Here is a 19,773-nt window from a genome sequence, read left to right on the forward strand (position 1 = left end):
ATCTGAAGTTCGACATCGGCAGATGTGCTGGATTGAGATGCATCCAATGCAAAACATATCTCTATCTTAAACTGACTGATAAAATATATATTACTTAGATTGATGCACAGGTGTGTCAATCGACTCTAGGGGGTTAAATCATAATGCATAAGATTATATGGACAGGGAGGACCTGATCCTAGATCAGCACTCCTACTCTGAGGCACTTTGTGAATACGGGACCATACTGAAGTCATAGAGAGAGTCTTACCCAGCACAGACAGAGCTTTATCCACCATGTTGTAGAGGGCCCAGACGTTAGGGGCCCAGTAGGCGTGGCACAGGCCCCTCTTAAAGGGGAAGAGTCTGGAAAGGACCTGGGGGAGCTGGCCCTGAGAGAGAAATTACAGTCACTAAACTATCCCTTTATTAAGACACCAGCAGATACCCAATCACATTCACCAGTACATTAATTATTTGACCTGGCTCAGTGCATCACTAATACAAAATAACTGACAGAACAGTTGGATAAAATATATGAACTTTTTGTTGTACTTTATGTCATCTTTATTTTATCAGAGTCATACTGAGACCAAGGTCTCTTTTACAGGAGCCCTGAATTACATCAATTACAGAAAACACACACATCAATATAAATGCAAAATGGAAACAGAAAGAAAAACAAGGTCATAAAAAACAAACACATTCATCAGTTATAAGGTACTCAATCAGCTTTCTGAATTCCCCTAGAGGCACCAAAACATTTAAGAACTAAAAGTTGATTTACCTAACTCAGAAGAGACCAAAGGAATTTCCAGAGTTAGCCATCCCGAAGACCGGGTGGGTAAACTCGTATGTCTAAAGTTTAGTAATGATGTTAGGTACAGTGGGCCTTTTTGTAAACGGGCTTTATAAATGAAAACAGCAATGTATCAACTTACGTGAAATCAAAGAGGGCCAACCAACTTTCTGGTAGAGAATGCAGTGATGAGTACTAAAATTCCCGCCTGTAATAAACCGCAGGCGCTATGATAAGCTGCATCTAACGGCTTTAATGAAGTGGCAACTGCGTTCATGCAGATGATGTCACCATTGTCTAGCACCGATAGGAACGTCGACTGAATAACTACTTTGTACTATTTAGCGAGAGCCAGTACCTAGTTCTATAGAAGCCCAGTTTTATTCTCAGCTTCTTTACGAAGCCATCAATATGCTTTTTAAAAGACAGCTTTTTATCTATCCAGACACCCAGATATTTGTTAGCGGGGACACAATCAATATGTACACTATCCAAAGAATGTATTTTTTGCGCTCTAGAGAACAACATATACTTACTTTTACCTGCATTCAATACAAATTTCAGGTCAATAAAGTTTTTCTGTAATAAAATGAAGGCAAACTGTAGTTCAGATAGATCCTGGTCAACCGTGGGGGCAACAGCAAACACAACAGTATCATTGCATACAAGTGCAGGTGACAACTTTTTACAGAGTCAAGTCAAGTCAAGTCAATAAAGTAAACAGTCAAAAATACAGGACCCAGAATCGACCACTGTGGGACACCTTTCGTAATATCCAGGAAACCTGATTCAACACCATCAGTATATAGAACTCAATATGCATCTGTCAAGTCATTTTTAAACCAGTTACATGCAGCCTGGTCTAGGCCAATTGAGGAAAGCTTCTGAATTAGCAGTGAGTGATCAACAGTATCAAAAGAATTTGACAGGTCAATGAAGAGGGCAGCACAATGTTGACTTTTATCCATACAGTTAACCACATCATTTATAACTAGGGATGCAGCAGAGATCTGGTCTAAAACCCGACTGATGTACATTTAGAATACATTTCAAAGACAAGAAATATCTTGGCTGAGAATGAATTAAGGATTCTAATATTTTAGCTAGGCAAGAAAGTTTAGAAATAGGGCAACAATTATTTAGGTCACAAGGGTCACCATCTTTGTGAAGGGGGCTTACATAGGCCGCCTTCCAAACCTTGGGGATAGTACCAGATATAATCGGCAAAATATGGGTTAATGATTCAGCAATCAGGGGGGCAGAGAGCTGCAGCAAAAATATAAGGGGTCGAATTAGCTTCCAGAAAACTACATTTTCAAAAAACAGACCAAAATAAATCAGTTTTAAACTATTTCAAGTTTTATATTGAAAGTCAGTGTTTTTTCTTTTTCTTCAATAGAGTGAGAAAGGGCGTGAAACTATGGTTTTTCGTCACACAACATATTTTAGTATGATTTCATCGAATGACAATAAAAGTGCAATGCTATTTGGCTAGCAGCCACACACTACATGACCAAAAGTATAAGGACACCTGCTCGTCGAACATCTCAAAAAAAGGGCTACGGTTTCCCTTCACCGGAACTAAGGGGCCTATTCCGAACTATGAAAAACAGCCCAAGACCATTATTACTCCACCAAAAACTTTACAGTTGGCACTATGCATTCGGGTAGGTAGTGTTCTCCTGGCATCAGCCAAAACCAGATTCGTCCGTTGAACTGCCAGATGGTGAAGCGTGATTCAACACTCCAAAGAATGCGTTTTCACTGCTCCAGAGTCCAATGGCGCGAGCTTTACACCACTCCAACCGACGCTCGTCATTGCACATGGGGTTATTTTAGGGCTGCTCGGCCATGGAAACTAATTTCATGAATCTCCAGATGAACATTTATTGTGCTGACGTTGCTTCCAGAGGAAGTTTGGAACTGTAGTGAGTGTTGTAACCGAGGACAGAGGATTGTTACACGCTACACACTTCAGCGGTCCCCTTCTGTGAGCTTGTATGGCCTACCACTTCGCGGCTGAGCCGTCGTTGCTTCTACTTTCCACTTCATAATAACAAAACTTAGAGTTGACCGGGGCAGCTCTAGCAGGGCAGAAATTTTACAAACTGACTTGTTGGAAAGGTGGCATCCTATGACAATGCCACGTTGGAAGTCAATGAGCTCTTCAGTAAGGCCATTCTACTGCCAATAAAAGTAGAGACTCAGAGCTAGAAAATGGTATATCATACACTACAGTTAAGAAACAAAGGGAAAGTAATTATTTGAACGTTGATAAACTTGTAACCCCACTTTTGAGAAAATGGCCCTTGAATGTTTTGGTACGTCTATCGACATGTCTGTATACAGTTGTCGCAGTGACATCATGAACGTCATCTTGAACATAATTGGCATAACTAGTGTATTTTAACACCAATAAACCCACCCGTTTGAAAATTAATTTAGTATATGTCAATCTAGCAAACCAGGCAAATAAAAGCAACTTCATAAAATAAAAAATAGTTTCTAGCTTGTTAGCTAGCTAGCTAGCTAGCTAGTGTTAAGTTTAAGGCTCCCGAGTGGCGCAGCGGTCTAAGGCACTGCATCTCAGTGCTTGAGGTGTCATTACAGACCCTGGTTCTATCCCGGGCTGTATCACAACCGGCTGAGATTGGGAGTCCCATAGGGCGGTGCACAATTGGCCCAGCGTTGTCCAGGTTAGGGGAGGGATTGGCTGGGGTAGGCCGTCATTGTAAAATAACAATTTGTTCTTAACTGACTTGCCTAGTTAAATAAAAGGCTAAATAAAGTAAGCAGGCTAGCCAGTTCAAATAATGAACATATCATATAGCTGACAATGTCTTAACTTTAGCTAATTTGTATTCATTATTACAGGAAAATAAACTCACAACAAGATAATTATTTACAAGTTAAATGGCAAGCTAATTACAGAAAAAAGCTTACGGTTGTGAGTGACTAAATAAACCTGGGCATTCCACTGGAGAATTTTACAACTTGGACACTGTCTCATTGACCTAACTTTATATCCTTTATTATTATTTTTTTCCCCCAATTTTGATCGTCTCTTCGCTGCAACTCCCCAACGGGCACAGGAGGAGAAGGTTGAGTCATGTGTCCTCCAAAACATTTTCCGCCAAACCACGCTTCTTAATACCCGTCCACTTAACCCGCAAGCCAGCCGCACCAATGTGTCGGAGGAAACACTGTTCAACTTATACCGGAAGCCACTTTACCTGGAAGCCAGCCGCACCAATGTGTCGGAGGAAACACTTTTCTGACAACCGAGGTCAGCCTGTAGGCGCTTGGCCCGCCACAAGGAGTGGCTAGAGCGCGATGAGCCAAGTAAAGTCCCCCCGGCCAAACCCTCCCCTAACCTGGACGACGCTGTGCCAATTGTGTGCCGCCCTATGGGACTCACAATCACGTCCGATTGTGACACAGCCTGGGAACGAACCTGGATCTATAGTGACGCCTCTAGCACTGTGAAGCAGTGTCTTAGACCGCTGCACCACTTGTGGCCCCTAACTTTATATCCTAATTTGACATCGGCGCAGGTCATGTTGTTCTTCACATTACCATCTCTGGTAAACACACACAACATCAAACCAACTAGGTTCCATGTTAGCTAGCTAGCTAACATTAGCTTTAAACTAGCAAGGCAAAAGGATCTGAGATACAAATAACATTACTACATAGACCATACACGTAATGTTAGCTAGCGAGTAAGTCAGCTAACGTTAGCTAGCTAGCTAACAGTATGCTTTAACTTGCAATGAAAACTTTCTGATCAAATTAGAAACTTATAATATCTGAAAATGTAGCAAGCTAGACTCTCTTACCTGTATACATAAATTAACGCTTCTCCCTCGCTGTCACGGATGCCATGTTTGCCCTTAGTTTGAGGATGTTATTCGGAGACAGGTGTTTTATACAAAATCCTTCTGTGTTCTCTTTTCGACTCCCTGTGCATTTGCAATGAGACGCCTGAATTTTTCCATCTCCTTAGCTATCATACTCTGTTTCCATCGGCATTCCACTGATTTCAAAACTCGGTCCTCCAGAAAGTGGAGTGCACTTTGCAGTTTTTCATAATATCTTACAAAAAAGATGAGTTTAGAAAGGATTATCTACACATATTGAGCAGCTCATGCTATAGACAGAAGCGTGCTACATGGCAGACCAAGCCAAAATCATCTCTTGGCATGTCCAGCCCATCCATTATCTCAGCCAATCATGGCTAGTGGGAAGGTTCCGGTCTTTTTCCGTGGGTAAACCAACTAGGCTCGTAAATTAACAATTGTATTCGTATTTACAGGTGGCATACAAGTTTGTTATTAAGGCACATGTAAGTTCACATATTCCAGAAGGCATTTCTGCCCAAAAATGCATTTTAATGAAATGCCTCTCTTGTGAACTAATGACACGCGACATACGCCTAGTAACATCTAAAATGAGTCACATTTTAGATGTGCATTTACAAAATGCAGCAAGTGTTTTATCTTTCCTTTTCTGGGTGAAAAATGCCAAATCCTGCATTAATGCGAACCTGACAGAGGTAAAAATAAACATAAATGGTATCTACATCAGCATGCTCTGCTAGAATTCTGCTGTTGTACTGACAGAGTACCTACTGTACCATAGCAATGAACGGACCAAAGGAGAGGGCGCCGACAGAGATCACGATAGATCCCAGAGCTACCAGACGAACAGGACTGAAACTGCTCCATCTCACAGAGCCATCTGAAGGAAACACACAACAGAGAGGAACAGAGTGAATAAACTGTCTGGTTGGATATAAAATCTTTGATCAGTGAGTTTATTACAATCATATTGTCTTATTATTCAGAATCAAATTCATTTGAGATGTCATCAACCTGTATTCACGCTTACTGTTACCCAGGTAACATCTCTGGCGTTTCTCCTGAAAGTGTTCCTTTTCTGTTTTTCACCCAACAGCTAACTCTTGAGTTACCCTGTGTAACCTGCTAGCTCTGGTGTTATCTCTGTTACCTGTGTTGTCCTTGGTGAAGCAGTAACTCCGCAGCAGGAAGATCCCGTAGGCAGGAGCAATGTACAGGTAGATGTGTTTCAGGTTCAGGAGAACAGTGAAGAGCAACGCCCCCTCCAGGTGTCTGCCCTGCTCAACCAGAAAGAATGTCATAAAATAGCTTCAAATGTCTGTATGAAAAGACAGTAATCCGTTTATTAAAAAAATCCAGACGGGTGCTCAGAGCATGCACTAACCAGGTGGCAAGTGTCTTCACTGACATTTTCAACCTTTCCCTGACCCAGTCTGTAATACCTAGATTTTTCAAGCAGACCACCATAGTTCCTCTGCCCAAGAATGCCAAGGGAACCTCTCTAAATTACTATCGTCCCATAGAACTCACATCTGTAGCCATGAAATGCACTCCAAGCTCATCACTAAGTTAAGGACCCTGGGACTGAACAACTCCCTCTACAAATGGATCCTGTCTTCCGGACAGGTACCCCCAGGTGGTGAGGGTAGGTAACAACATATCCGCCATGCTGACCCTCAACACGGGGGCCCCTTTAGGGGTGCGTTCTAAGTCCCCTCCTGTACTCCCTGTTCACCCACGACGGCAACACCATCATTAACTTTACCGACGACACAACGGTGGAAGGCCTGATCACAGACAATGATGAGACAGACTATAGGTAGCAGGTCAGAGACCTCGCAGTGTGGTGTCAGGACAACAACCTCTCCCACAATCTAAGCAAGACAAAGAAGCTGATCATCCTCAACTAACCGGTGCCCCCGCACATTGACTCTGCACCGGAACCCCCCTGAAAATATTGTTATGTTGTTGTCTTAGGTCTCTCTTTATGTAGTGTTGTGGTGTTTCTCTTGTCTTGATGTGTGTTTTGTCCTATATTTTTATTTTTCATTTTTAATCCCAGCAGGAGACCTTTTGCCTTTTGGTAGGCTGTCATTGTAAATAAGAATTTGTTCTTAACTGAATTTGTTCTTACATTTTTTTTTAAAGAACAAGTCAAAACTGTAACTCGGCTACTCTATACTAATATTTTCTTGTCTTCTCGCACCAATTTCGTGGTATCCAATTGGTAGTTACAGTCTTGTCCCATCGCTTCAAATCCCGTACGGACTCGGGAGAGGCGAAGGTCGAAAGCCATGCGTCCTCCGAAACACAACCCAGCCAAGGTGCACCGCTTCTTGACACAATGCTGCTTTAAAAAAAAACGTACACCTGGCGACCGGCGTGCAATGCACCCGGCCTGCTACAGGAGTCGCTAGAGCGTGATGGGACAAGAACATCCCTGCCAAACTCTCCCCTAACCCGGAAGATGCTGGGCCAATCGTGTGCCGCCCCATTGGCCTCCTGGTCGCGGTCGGCTGCGAAAGAGCTTGGACTCCAACCAGGATCTCTAGTGACACAGCTAGCACTGCAATGTAGTGCCTTAGACCACTGCACCACTTATATTTTCTTCTTGGTAAGCAACTCCAGTGTAGATTTGGCTTTGTGTTTTAGGTTATTGTCCTGCTGAAAGGTGAATTCAGCAGGACAGTGTCCGGTGGAATATTTTTATTCTGTACAGGCTTCCTTCTTTTCACTCTGTAATTTAAGTTAGTATTGTGGAGTAACTACAATGTTGTTGATCCATCCTCAGTTTTCTCCTATTACAGACATTAAACTCTGTAAGTGTTTTAAAGTCACTATTGGCCTTTCACCACAGTGAAATCCCTGAGCGGTTTCCTTCCTCTCCGGCAACTGAGTTAGGAAGGCCACATTTATCTTTGGAGTTAATGGGTGTACTGATACACCAGCCAAAGTGTAATTAATAACATCATCACGCTCAAAGGGAAATTGAATGTCAGCTTTTTTTTTTTTTTTACCCATCTACCAATAGATGCACTTCTTTGCGAGGCATTGGAAAACCTCCCTGGTCTTTGTGGTTGAATCTGTGTTTGAAATTCACTGTTAGATTGAGGGGCCTCACGGATAATTGTATGTGTGGGGTACAAAGATGAGGTAGTCAATAAAAAAATAATGTTAAACACTATTAATGCACACAGACTTGTTAAGCAAATTGACTCATTTGCCATAACAAAGGGGTTGAGTACTTATTGACTCAAGACATTTCAGCCTTTCATTTTTAATCAATATTTTTAAATTTCGAAAAACATAATTCCACTTTGACATAGGATATTGTGTGTAGACCAGTGACCAACAAATCTCAATTTAATCCATTTTTAATTCAGGCTGTAACACAAAAAATGTGGAAAAAGTCAAAGGGTGTGAATACTTTCTGAAGGCACTGTACATATTACTTCAACTACTTCGTACCCCTGCACATTGACTCGGTACCGGTCCTCCTATTTGGCCTCCTTATTGTTATTTTTTTGTGACATTTTTTCAGACTTTTTAACTCTGCATTGTTGGGACAGTAAGCATAAGTAAGCATTTCACGGTAAAGTCTACATCTCTTGTATTCGGTGCATGTGACAAATACAATATTATTTGATCAATACTACATTCAAATGAAGAACAAAATGGCATAACCATTCATGTTTCTTAAACTATTCTAAATAAAGGATCTTAACTTTGCACATGATTCAGCATGGTTGAGTTAAGCAGGAATCATTGGTGTTGTGGAGAAGGGTGGTTGGGTAGGTACAGTACCTGTAAATGTCTTGCCACTGATAGCAGTAGTATTCCAAACAGGAATCCATTGTACTGGAAATGAATGTCTGGATGGAAACACTAAGGACTTGAGAGACTTGCTGGTTAATAATTTTTCTAGCGTTAGTTTCTCTAGACTGCTTAGTTACAGCTCTATAGAGTTGAATTGCCATAATGAACTAGGTCATGTAAGCTCATTGACCTTGTCAACACAGTTGGGTCATGTTCATTAGGGCAGTTGGTGGTCTTACCTTTTGACCTGATAATGATCCTTGTGGATCAAAAAGTAATTTAAGGTGGTAATTGGGAGCATATTCAGTGTGCAGGCTTTTCTCTTCTTTTCATGTTCATAAGGGCACACCGTTTTAAAACATGAGTTTTATATGAATTTCTTATTGGACAGGTCTCTGTAATCCTTCCATGTTTCAGTGTGTTTTCTTTCATATTGGAGGCCTAAAGAACACAACCCAGGTCTCAGAGTAGTGAGTGAAGGATACGGTCAACGATGAGGAGGCCAAAGTTCCACAAAAGCAGAGCTGCCAGGATGAAAAATGGATGCCCCAGGAGGTCCTTGGAACCCTTTTCTTCTCTCACACTTCTACAGCATCTGGAGGAAGAGAGAAAAACAGTGGTTATAAATGGGGGACTGAAACACACTGTACACTATATACAAAACACAAAAAATAAACATTAACAAATAAAATCCTTAAAGAGACAGTGCAGTCAAAAACATGATTTTCCTGTGTGTTAAATATATTTCCACACTATTAGGTTGGAATAATACTATACAATTGTGAAAATGATGCCCTTTTAGTGTAAGAGCTGTTTGAAAAGGTCCTGAAATTTCAGCTTGTTGGGTGGGGTTTTGCTATAAATTATCAGACCAATAACAAAGTGGGCCCTCCTCTCTGCCAATAATGTACAGTTATGAATATAACTACTGTTCCCTGAATGAGGGAACAAGGTATAACATACTATGGGGAGTCAACGACCAATCACATTCACCTGAAGAAAACTAAAACACACCCAATGGGCTAATAAATGCAGAGCCTGCCCTTGCAAGCCCCGCCTTCCTAGATATAACATCAGCACTCCCATTACTTTCCTCAATTCAGTACTGCTCTTCAGCAAGCCCCCCCCCCCCCCCCCCCCCCCGCAAAGTATATCCGCACCCACGTTGAGAGATCCGGAGGGTATGTCACCCTGAGCGATTGGAAATGCGCACTGCGCCCTAAGAGCAGATAATGGGTTAGGAGAGACCGCCTGTTGATGTACGCCACCGACATCGTGCTCACCCTGCGGGACACTAACCGGGCCATGGGAACCCCATGTGATAACAAGGAGTCAACGCACTCAGGCACGACTGGGATACCTTGAGCAACTGATGGCAATGGCGAGATGCATCCAGATGTGTATCTACAGTGCCTTCAGAAAGTATTCACACCCTTTGACTTTTCCAACATTTTGTTGTGTTACAAAGTGGGATTAAAATGGTTGAATTGTTTATTTTTTATCAACGATCTACACAAAATACTCTAACGTCAAAGTGGACATATATATGTTTTTAATTGTTAAGAAATTATGAAAAATACTACTATATCTTGATTATGTAAGCATTCAACCCCCTGAGTAAGTACATGTTTGAATTACCTTTAGCCGCCATTACAGCTATGAGTCTTTCTGGGTAAGTCTCTAAGAGCATTCCACATCTGTATTGGGCAACATTTGCCCATTATTCTTAATTTATTTTTATTCAAGCTGTCATATTGGTTGTTGATCATTGCTAGACAACCATTTTCAAGTCTTGCCATAGATTTTAAACCAGATTTAATTCAAAACTGTAACTCAGCCACATTCACTGGCTTCTTGGTAAGCAACTCCAGTGTAGATTTGACCTTATGTTTTATATTATTGCCCTGCTGAAAGGTGAATTTATCTCCCAGTGCCTGGTGGAAAGCAGACTGAACCAGATTTTCTTCTAGGATTTTTCCTGTGCTAAACTCCATTCTGTTTCTTTTTTATCCTGAAAAACTCCACAGTCCCTAATGATTACAAGCATACAGATAACATACATACAGATAACAAATATGGAGAGTGGTACTCAATGTGTTGTATTTTCCCCTAACATAACACTTTGTATTCAGGACAAAAACTTTTGCAGCATTAATTTAGTGACTTGTTGCAAACGGGATGGAAGACAGTGTCTGATGGATCATTTGTATTCTGTACAGGCTTCCTTCTTTTCACTCTGTCAATTAGGTTAGTATTGTGGAGTAACTGCAGTTGTTGATCCATCCTCAGTTCTCCCCTATTCCAGCCATTAAACTGTTTTAAAGTCACCATTGGCAACTGAATTAGGATGGATGCATGTATTGTTGTCGTGACTGGGCGTATTGATACACCATCCAAAGTGTAATTAATAACTTCACCATGCTCAAAGGGATATTCAATGTCTGCTTTTATTTTTACCCATCTACCAATAGGTGTCCTTCTTTATGAGGCATTGGAGAACCTCCCTGGTCTTTGTGGTTGAATGTGTGTTTGATATTCACTGCTTGACTAAGGGACCTTACAGATTGTATGTGTGGGGGTACAGAGATGAGGTAGTCCTGACAAAATCATGTTAAACACTATAATTGCACACAGAGTGAGTCCATGCAACTTGTGACTTGTTCAGCAAATTTGTAAAAATGTATAAAAACACTACTCCACTTTGACGCCATGGGGTACTTTGTGTAGGCCAGTGACAAAACATCTACATCTAAGGCTGTAACACAACAAAATGTGGAATAAGTCAAAGGTGTGAATACTTTGTGAAGGCACTGTATGTAAACCAATTGCTGGGACGCACCGACTGTACTAGCCACCGAAGTGTGAGCATTTTGGACTTGCACTCCTTGAGGTGCTTGTCCAAACCACGCTTTTCCAGGATGGGACACAGCAATCCATTGCTGTTTGGAACTCGGAAATACAGGTTGTACCAACCGCTCTGTGCTTCCGACATGGGAACCACCCGAATAGCCCGCTTCCAAAGAGAGGAAATCTTCTCTCTCAAAACAGGCGATAGGACACACCCACGGTGACGCCTTGAATGCCCGCCACTGGGCGGAGCATGCGGTCAACCACCTACGAGACTGCATGGACTCCATAGTTGAGACAAATCAAATTGTATTTGTCACATACACGTGTTTAGCAGATGTTATTGCGGATGTAGCGAAATGCTTGTGCTTCTAGTTCTGACAGGGCAGCAATATCTAAAAAGTAAAATCTAACAATTTCACAAATCTAAGTAAACAAATGGAATTAAGAAAATATAAATATATGGACGGGCAATGTCAGAGCGGTATAGACTAAGATACAGTAGATATAATAGAATACAGTGCATACATATGGGATGAGTAATGCAAGATTAGTAAAAATTATTAAAGTGATTATTTAAAGTGACTGACTAGTGTTCCATTTATTAAAGTGGCTAATGATTTCAAGTAGACTCAGCAAAAAATAGAAACGTCCCTTTTTCAGGACCAAAGATAAAGATAATTCATAAAAATCCTTCATTCGAAACACGGTTTCCCATGCTTGTTCAATGAACCATAAACAATTAATGAACATGCACCTGTGGAACGGTCGTTAAGACACTAACAGCTTACAGACGGTATGCAATTAAGGTCAGTTAAGAAAACTTAGGACACTAAAAGAGGCCTTTCTACTGACTCTGAAAAACACCAAAAGAAAGATGCCCAGGGTCCCTGCTCATCTGCGTGAATGTGCCTTAGGCATAATGCAAGGAGGCATGAGGACTGCAGATGTGGCCAGGGCAATAAATTGCAATGTCGGTACTGTGAGACGCCTAAGACAGCGCTACAGGGAGACAGGATGGACAGCTGATCGTCCTCGCAGTGGCAGACCACGTGTAACAACACCTGCACAGGATTGGTACATCCGAACATCACACCTGCGGGACAGGTACAGGATGGCAACAACAACTGCCCGAGTTACACCAGGAACGCACAATCCCTCCATCAGTGCTCAGACTGTCCACAATAGGCTGAGAGAGGCTGGACTGAGAGCTTGCAGGCCTGTTGTAAAGGCAGGTCCTCACCAGACATCACTGGCAACAACGTCGCCTATGGGCACAAACCCACAGTTGCTGGACCAGACAGGACTGGCAAAAAAGTGCTCTTCACTGACGAGTCGAGTCGCGTTTTTTTGGTCGGATTCATTTATCATCGAAGGAAAAAAAAAATCGCCGAGGCCTGTACTCTGGAGCAGGATCGATTTGGAGGTGGAGGGTCCATCATGGTCTGGGGCGGTGTGTCACAGCATCATCGGACTGAGCTTGTTGTCATTGCAGGCAATCTAAACGCTGTGCATTACAGGGAAGACATCCTCCTCCCTCATGTGGTACCCTTCCTGCAGACTCATCCTGACATGACCCTCCAGCAGTATGCCACCAACCATACTGCTCGTTCTGTGCGTGATTTCCTGCAAGACAGGAATGTCAGTGTTCTGCCATGGCCAGCGAAGAGCCTGGATCTCAATCTCATTGAGCACGTCTGGGACCTGTTGGATCGAAGAGTGAGGGCTAGGGCCATTCCCCCCAGAAATGTCCGGGAACTTGCAGGTGCCTTGGCGGAAGAGTGGGGTAACATCTCACATCACAGCAAGAACTGGCAAATCTGGTGCAGTCCATGAGGAGATGCACTGCAGAACTTAATGCAGCTGGTGGCCACATCAGATACTGACTGTTACTTTTGATTTTGACACCCCCCCTCCTTTGTTCAGGGACACATTATTTCATTTCTGTTAGTCAAGTCTGAGGATGTCTCAGTTGTTGAATCTTGTTATGTTCATACAAATATTTACACATGTTAAGTTTGCTGAAAATAAACGTAGTTGACAGTGATAGGACGTTTCTTTTTTTGCTGAGTTTAATGTGTATGTACGCTGCTGCCTCTCTGTGCAGTCCTTTGGCGAAATTGGTTTGCCCAAAACACATTCCCCCCCGCTCCGGTAGGCTATTTATGACACTGGTCCACCGAAACCAGCCGTGCTCTATTCGGAAGCGAACGACAAAGAGCACTCCGAGATGAGGTGGCTAGCTTAACTTCCCATACCGGCATGCAAACTAGACACGCCCCCTATAAAACAGTTCCACTTTCATGCAACTTGGCTGAAAGTGAGTTATTCCAGGTAAAAATAAATTGAAAGTGAGTCAAGCTCTACTGCAGCCATCACAGGTTGTAAAACTTTAGGAGGAAAGCCATAGCGCCGGGTTGCTGCTCTGCATGCCCAGCGCGATAGCCGTGGCATAGATATAAAGCTGCCAGAGCTAGCTCATCCATCTCTTTCTCAGAACCAGTCAGGAACCAGTCAGAGATACAGTACCACATCCTTTCCAGAATGCAGTTCCCGAAAACCTTCAGGGATGCAGAGATTCCAAGTCTCTCGCATGACAGGCGGGGAACAAATCCGAACTGTCTACGGCAGCCCTGAGGCCGCCGTAACACCGTTCTTTTCAAAGAGATGCCCTTCTCCAGTAAACCTTCCTAAGAAGTCAGCCTAAAACAGTCTGAACTCAGCCGGTGACACCGGTCACACGAGCTGGTCCGAGCCAAGGCAGCCTGAGGGTGTTTCCACCCCCGGCAAACAGGACAGCACTTGTTAGTATCTTTACATTTTCATTGTGAAACCACATTCCCTATGGCATGGTCGGAGGTTCAAATCTGACTGGTTAGCCTTTTTGAACTAACTCTTACCACTGGTCATCTTAATCAAGCAGGGAAACGGTGGCTACACAAGCAGAGCAGAAGAGGTAGGCTTTTGGCAAACACAAATCCTACCCAAGCAAAGAAGCATTAGCTACACAAGCCGAGAAGTAGTTAGCTTTTAGCAAACACAAACGATACCAACACCCAAAACACGCAACATTTAGGGGGACAAGTACTCTCTCCCCACTAACAGACTCCCAAGTCGGAGCAGAATCCAGTAGTCTTGAAAAATTGCGTGTCACGTGTATAGGGTCAATTTCACGCCATATGAATTGAATTCAAAATAAAATAAATTGTGATGTTGAATGTAAACATTATATTTTCGAGGACGGGTGGATGTTGAAATCAAAAACCAAACAATTGAAAGCAAAATGTATAGAATTGGAAACAAAAATAAGACATCAAAACCAAAACTTGTAAGCAAATCATTTTAAAGCGAGTGCAAAACTCTGACAAATGATTAAAACATATATTTGAAAACGAATGCAAAAATAATTCTCGGTTAAACTTTCCCAGCAACCAATCCTATTGAATACTTTTTGCCTGCATACACTACCTTTTGGTTTTGCTGCTCGTATCTTTGCTATCAATGTCCGTTTCTTCGCTTTCACTGCCAGTCTTTTCGATTGCGAGATTTGGCATTATTTTCCCGTGAAGAGCAGGGTTTAGAGGGAGGCGTAGACAATGAGTCTCCATTGGTCAGCTAGTTTTGGAGTGACGGTTCGTCTTAACCCAATCAATGAACATGATAGACAGACTTTTTCCTATTGCCTACTTAAGTAGACGGTCTGACATCACCTCGTTTTAGGGTTTTGCTAACATTCTTCAAAATTGTCAGTCACGGGTGTGATGTAAGGATATTAGAAGCATGTCTATCTAATACATTTAATGACAAACCATCTAACTACTTAGGTAAACATATGAATTACCTGTTGCACAACATTCGGCGCAGGTGTATGGCGAACCAGTTACCAACACCTGCGCCGAACGTTGTGACACAGGTAATTCATATGTTTACCTAAGTAGTTAGATGGTTTTTCATTAGATTTTTCTCCGCAACCTGATCCACCCACATATACAGTGCCTTGCGAAAGTATTCGGCCCCCTTGAACTTTGCGACCTTTTGCCACATTTCAGGCTTCAAACATAAAGATATAAAACTGTATTTTTTTGTGAAGAATCAACAACAAGTGGGACACAATCATGAAGTGGAATGACATTTATTGGATATTTCAAACTTTTTTAACAAATCAAAAAATGAAAAATTGGGCGCGCAAAATTATTCAGCCCCCTTAAGTTAATACTTTGTAGCGCCACCTTTTGCTGCGATTACAGCTGTAAGTCGCTTGGGGTATGTCTCTATCAGTTTTGCACATCAAGAGACTGACATTTTTTCCCATTTCTCCTTGCAAAACAGCTCGAGCTCAGTGAGGTTGGATTTGTGAATAGCAGTTTTCAGTTCTTTCCACAGATTCTCGATTGGATTCAGGTCTGGACTTTGACTTGGCCATTCTAAACACCTGGATATGTTTATTTTTGAACCATTCCATTGTAGATTTTGCTTTATGTTTTGGATCATTGTCTTGTTGGAAGACAAATCTCCGTCCCAGTCTCAGGTCTTTTGCAGACTCCATCAGGTTTTCTTCCAGAATGGTCCTGTATTTGGCTCTATCCATCTTCCCATCTTCCCTGTCCCTGCTGAAGAAAAGCAGGCCCAAACCATGATGCTGCCACCACCATGTTTGACAGTGGGGATGGGTGATGAGCTGTGTTGCTTTTACGCCAAACATAACATTTTGCATTGTTGCCAAAAAGTTCAATTTTGGTTTCATCTGACCAGAGCACCTTCTTCCACATGTTTGGTGTGTCTCCCAGGTGGCTTGTGGCAAACTTTAAACAACACTTTTTATGGATATCTTTAAGAAATTGCTTTTTTCTTGCCACTCTTCCATAAAGGCCAGATTTGTGCAATATACGACTTATTGTTGTCCTATGGACAGTCTCCCACCTCAGCTGTAGATCTCTGCAGTTCATCCAGAGTGATCATGGGCCTCGTGGCTGCATCTCTGATCAGTCTTCTCCTTGTATGAGCTGAAAGTTTAGAGGGACGGCCAGGTCTTGGTAGATTTGCAGTGGTCTGATACTCCTTCCATTTCAATATTATCGCTTGCACAGTGCTCCTTGGGATGTTTAAAGCTTGGGAAATCTTTTTGTATCCAAATCCGGCTTTAAACTTCTTCACAACAGTATCTCGGACCTGCCTGGTGTGTACCTTGTTCTTCATGATGCTCTCTGCGCTTTTAACGGACCTCTGAGACTATCACAGTGCAGGTGCATTTATACGGAGACTTGATTACACACAGGTGGATTGTATTTATCATCATTAGTCATTTAGGTCACCATTGGATCATTCAGAGATCCTCACTGAACTTCTGGAGAGAGTTTGCTGCACTGAAAGTAAAGGGGCTGAATAATTTTGCACGCCCAATTTTTCAGTTTTTGATTTGTTAAAAAAGTTTGAAATATCCAATAAATGTCGTTCCACTTCATGATTGTGTCCCACTTGTTGATTCTTCACAAAAAAATACAGTTTTATATCTTTATGTTTGAAGCCTGAAATGTGGCAAAAGGTCGCAAAGTTCAAGGGGGACTTTCGCAAGGCACTGTAATTGTTCCGAGAGCCAATCGGTGACCCGCCAAATAACATTAATTTATTAGGCTATTCCAGAATCAAATAGGCTATAGACTGCAAAAATAGCCTACATTTATTTAGTAGGCTATTGTCTACTCAAACTTTTACCAGCCACACGTTTCAGCTTTATATGGCCTGCGTATGGTTTAAATGAAGGAAACCCTGAAGTAATGTAATAATTAACTCAATTATTGTAAACAAATATCTGCTTGCACTTTTGCAGGCTGTGTATTCATCTACCGGGTTGTTGTCCTCCTTGTCCACAATGACTCAAAAATCCTTCCAAACTGGGGATTTCACTCGCACAGCACTTGATTCCACGATGGTGTATCTCACCATCATAACCTTTTTTTATTTCTCCATAAATTAGCCATTCACTTGAGCTGAGTGTGGAAAAATAAACTTGCCAATGTATTGTCGCGTGGTGTTAGAGAACATACAGTGGGGCAAAAAAGTATTTAGTCAGCCACCAATTGTGCAAGTTCTCCCACTTAAAAAGATGAGGCCTGTAATTTTCATCATAGGTACACTTCAACTGTGACAGACAAAATGAGAAAAAAAATCCTGAAAAATCACATTGTAGGATTTTTTATTTATTTATTTGCAAATTATGGTGGAAAATAAGTATTTGGTCAATAACAAAAGTTTCTCAATACTTTGTTATATACCCTTGGTTTTTTTGCAAGTCTTCACAAGGTTTTCACACACTGTTGCTGGTATTTTGGCCCATTCCTCCATGCAGATCTCCTCTAGAGCAGAGATGTTTTGGGGCTGTTGCTGGGCAACACAGACTTTCAACTCCCTCCAAAGATTTTCTATGGGGTTGAGATCTGGAGACTGGCTAGGCCACTCCAGGACCTTGAAATGCTTCTTACGAAGCCACTCCTTCATTGCCCGGGCGGTGTATTTTTGGGATCATTTTCATGCTGAAAGACCCAGCCACGTTTCATCTTCAATGCCCTTGCTGATGGAAGGAGGTTTTCACTCAAAATCTCACGATACATGGCCGCATTCTTTCCTTTACACGGATCAGTCCTCCTGGTCCTTTTGCAGAAAAACAGCCCCAAAGCAGGATGTTTCCACCCCCATGCTTCACAGTAGGTATGGTGTTCTTTGGATGCAACTCAGCATTCTTTGTCCTCCAAACACAACGAGTTGAGTTTTTACCAAAACGTTATATTTTGGTTTCATCTGACCATATGACATTCTCCCAATCTTCTTCTGGATCATCCAAATGCTCTCTAGCAAACTTCAGACGGGCCTGTACATGTACTGGCTTAAGCAGGGGGACACGTCTGGCACTACAGGATTTGAGTCCCTGGCGGCGTAGTGTGTTACTGATGGTAGGCTTTGTTACTTTGGTCCCAGCTCTCTGCAGGTCATTCACTAGGTCCCCCCGTGTGGTTCTGGGATTTTTGCTCACCGTTCTTGTGATCATTTTGACCCCACGGGGTGAGATCTTGCGTGGAGCCCCAGATCGAGGGAGATTATCAGTGGTCTTGTATGTCTTCCATTTCCTAATAATTGCTCCCACAGTTGATTTCTTCAAACCAAGCTGCTTACCTATTGCAGATTCAGTCTTCCCAGCCTGGTGCAGGTCTACAATTTTGTTTCTGGTGTCCTTTGACAGCTCTTTGGTCTTGGCCATAGTGGAGTTTGGAGTGTGACTGTTTGAGGTTGTGGACAGGTGTCTTTTATACTGATAACAAGTTCAAACAGGTGCCATTAATACAGGTAACGAGTGGAGGACAGGGGAGCCTCTTAAAGAAGATGTTACAGGTCTGTGAGAGCCAGAAATCTTGCTTGTTTGTAGGTGACCAAATACTTATTTTCCACCATAATTTGCAAATAAATTCATTAAAGATCCTACAATGTGATTTTCGGGATTTTGTTTTCTCATTTTGTCTGTCATAGTTGATGTGTACCTACGATGAAAACTACAGGCCCCTCTCATCTTTTTAAGTGGGAGAACTTGCACAATTTGTGGCTGACTAAATACACTGCTCAAAAAAATAAAGGGAACACTTAAACAACACAATGTAACTCAAAGTCAATCACACTTCTGTGAAATCAAACTGTCCACTTAGGAAGCAACACTGATTGACAATAAATTTCACATGCTGTTGTGCAAATGGAATAGACAACGGGTGGAAATTATAGGCAATTAGCAAGACACCCCCAATAAAGGAGTGGTTCTTCAGGTGGGGACAACAGACCACTTCTCAGTTCCTATGCTTCCTGGCTGATGTTTTGGTCACTTTTGAATGCTGGCGGTGCTTTCACTCTAGTGGTAGCATGAGACGGAGTCTACAACCCACACAAGTGGCTCAGGTAGTGCAGCTCATCCAGGATGGAACATCAATGCGAGCTGTGGCAAGAAGGTGTGCTGTGTCTGTCAGCGTAGTGTCCAGAGCATGGAGGCGCTACCAGGAGACAGGCCAGTACATCAGGAGACGTGGAGGAGGTCGTAGGAGGATAACAACCCAGCAGCAGGACCACTACCTCCGCCTTTGTGCAAGGAGGAGCAGGAGGAGCACTGCCAGAGCCCTGCAAAATGACCTCCAGCAGGCCAGAAATGTGCATGTGTCTGCTCAAACGGTCAGAAACAGACTCCATGAGGGTGGTATGAGGGCCCGACGTCCACAGGTGGGGGTTGTGCTTACAGCCCAACACCGTGCAGGACGTTTTTAATTTGCCAGAGAATACCAAGATTGGCAAATTCGCCACTGGCGCCCTGTGCTCTTCACAGATGAAAGCAGGTTCACACTGAGCACATGTGACAGACGTGACAGTCTGGAGACGCCGTGGAGAACGTTCTGCTGCCTGCAACATCCTCCAGCATGACTGGTTTGGCGGTGGGTCAGTCAT

At 42.6% G+C, this 19,773-nt stretch overlaps 1 protein-coding gene across 2 annotated transcripts in view; it reads right to left on the reverse strand.

Annotated features, from left to right (window-relative positions):
- Positions 1-19,773, reverse strand: part of alg8 (ALG8 alpha-1,3-glucosyltransferase) — a 37,198-nt gene that overhangs the window by 13,939 nt on the left and 3,486 nt on the right. Inside the window, exons 1-6 of one of the 2 annotated variants that reach the window (XM_031797219.1) lie at positions 14,770-14,896; positions 8,940-9,049; positions 8,443-8,510; positions 5,789-5,915; positions 5,415-5,518; positions 251-371 (exon numbers count right to left, since the gene is read on the reverse strand). In XM_031797219.1, the coding sequence (XP_031653079.1) occupies positions 251-371; positions 5,415-5,518; positions 5,789-5,915; positions 8,443-8,510; positions 8,940-9,049; positions 14,770-14,855 (616 nt within the window). In that variant the 5' untranslated portion in view covers positions 14,856-14,896. Of the gene's footprint in view, positions 1-250; positions 372-5,414; positions 5,519-5,788; positions 5,916-8,442; positions 8,511-8,939; positions 9,050-14,769; positions 14,897-19,773 lie in introns of those variants that run through there. The other variant, XM_031797218.1, reaches the window with a different exon arrangement.

This window comes from Oncorhynchus kisutch, linkage group LG19 (assembly GCF_002021735.2).
Source record: "Oncorhynchus kisutch isolate 150728-3 linkage group LG19, Okis_V2, whole genome shotgun sequence".
Lineage (NCBI taxonomy): Eukaryota > Metazoa > Chordata > Actinopteri > Salmoniformes > Salmonidae > Oncorhynchus > Oncorhynchus kisutch.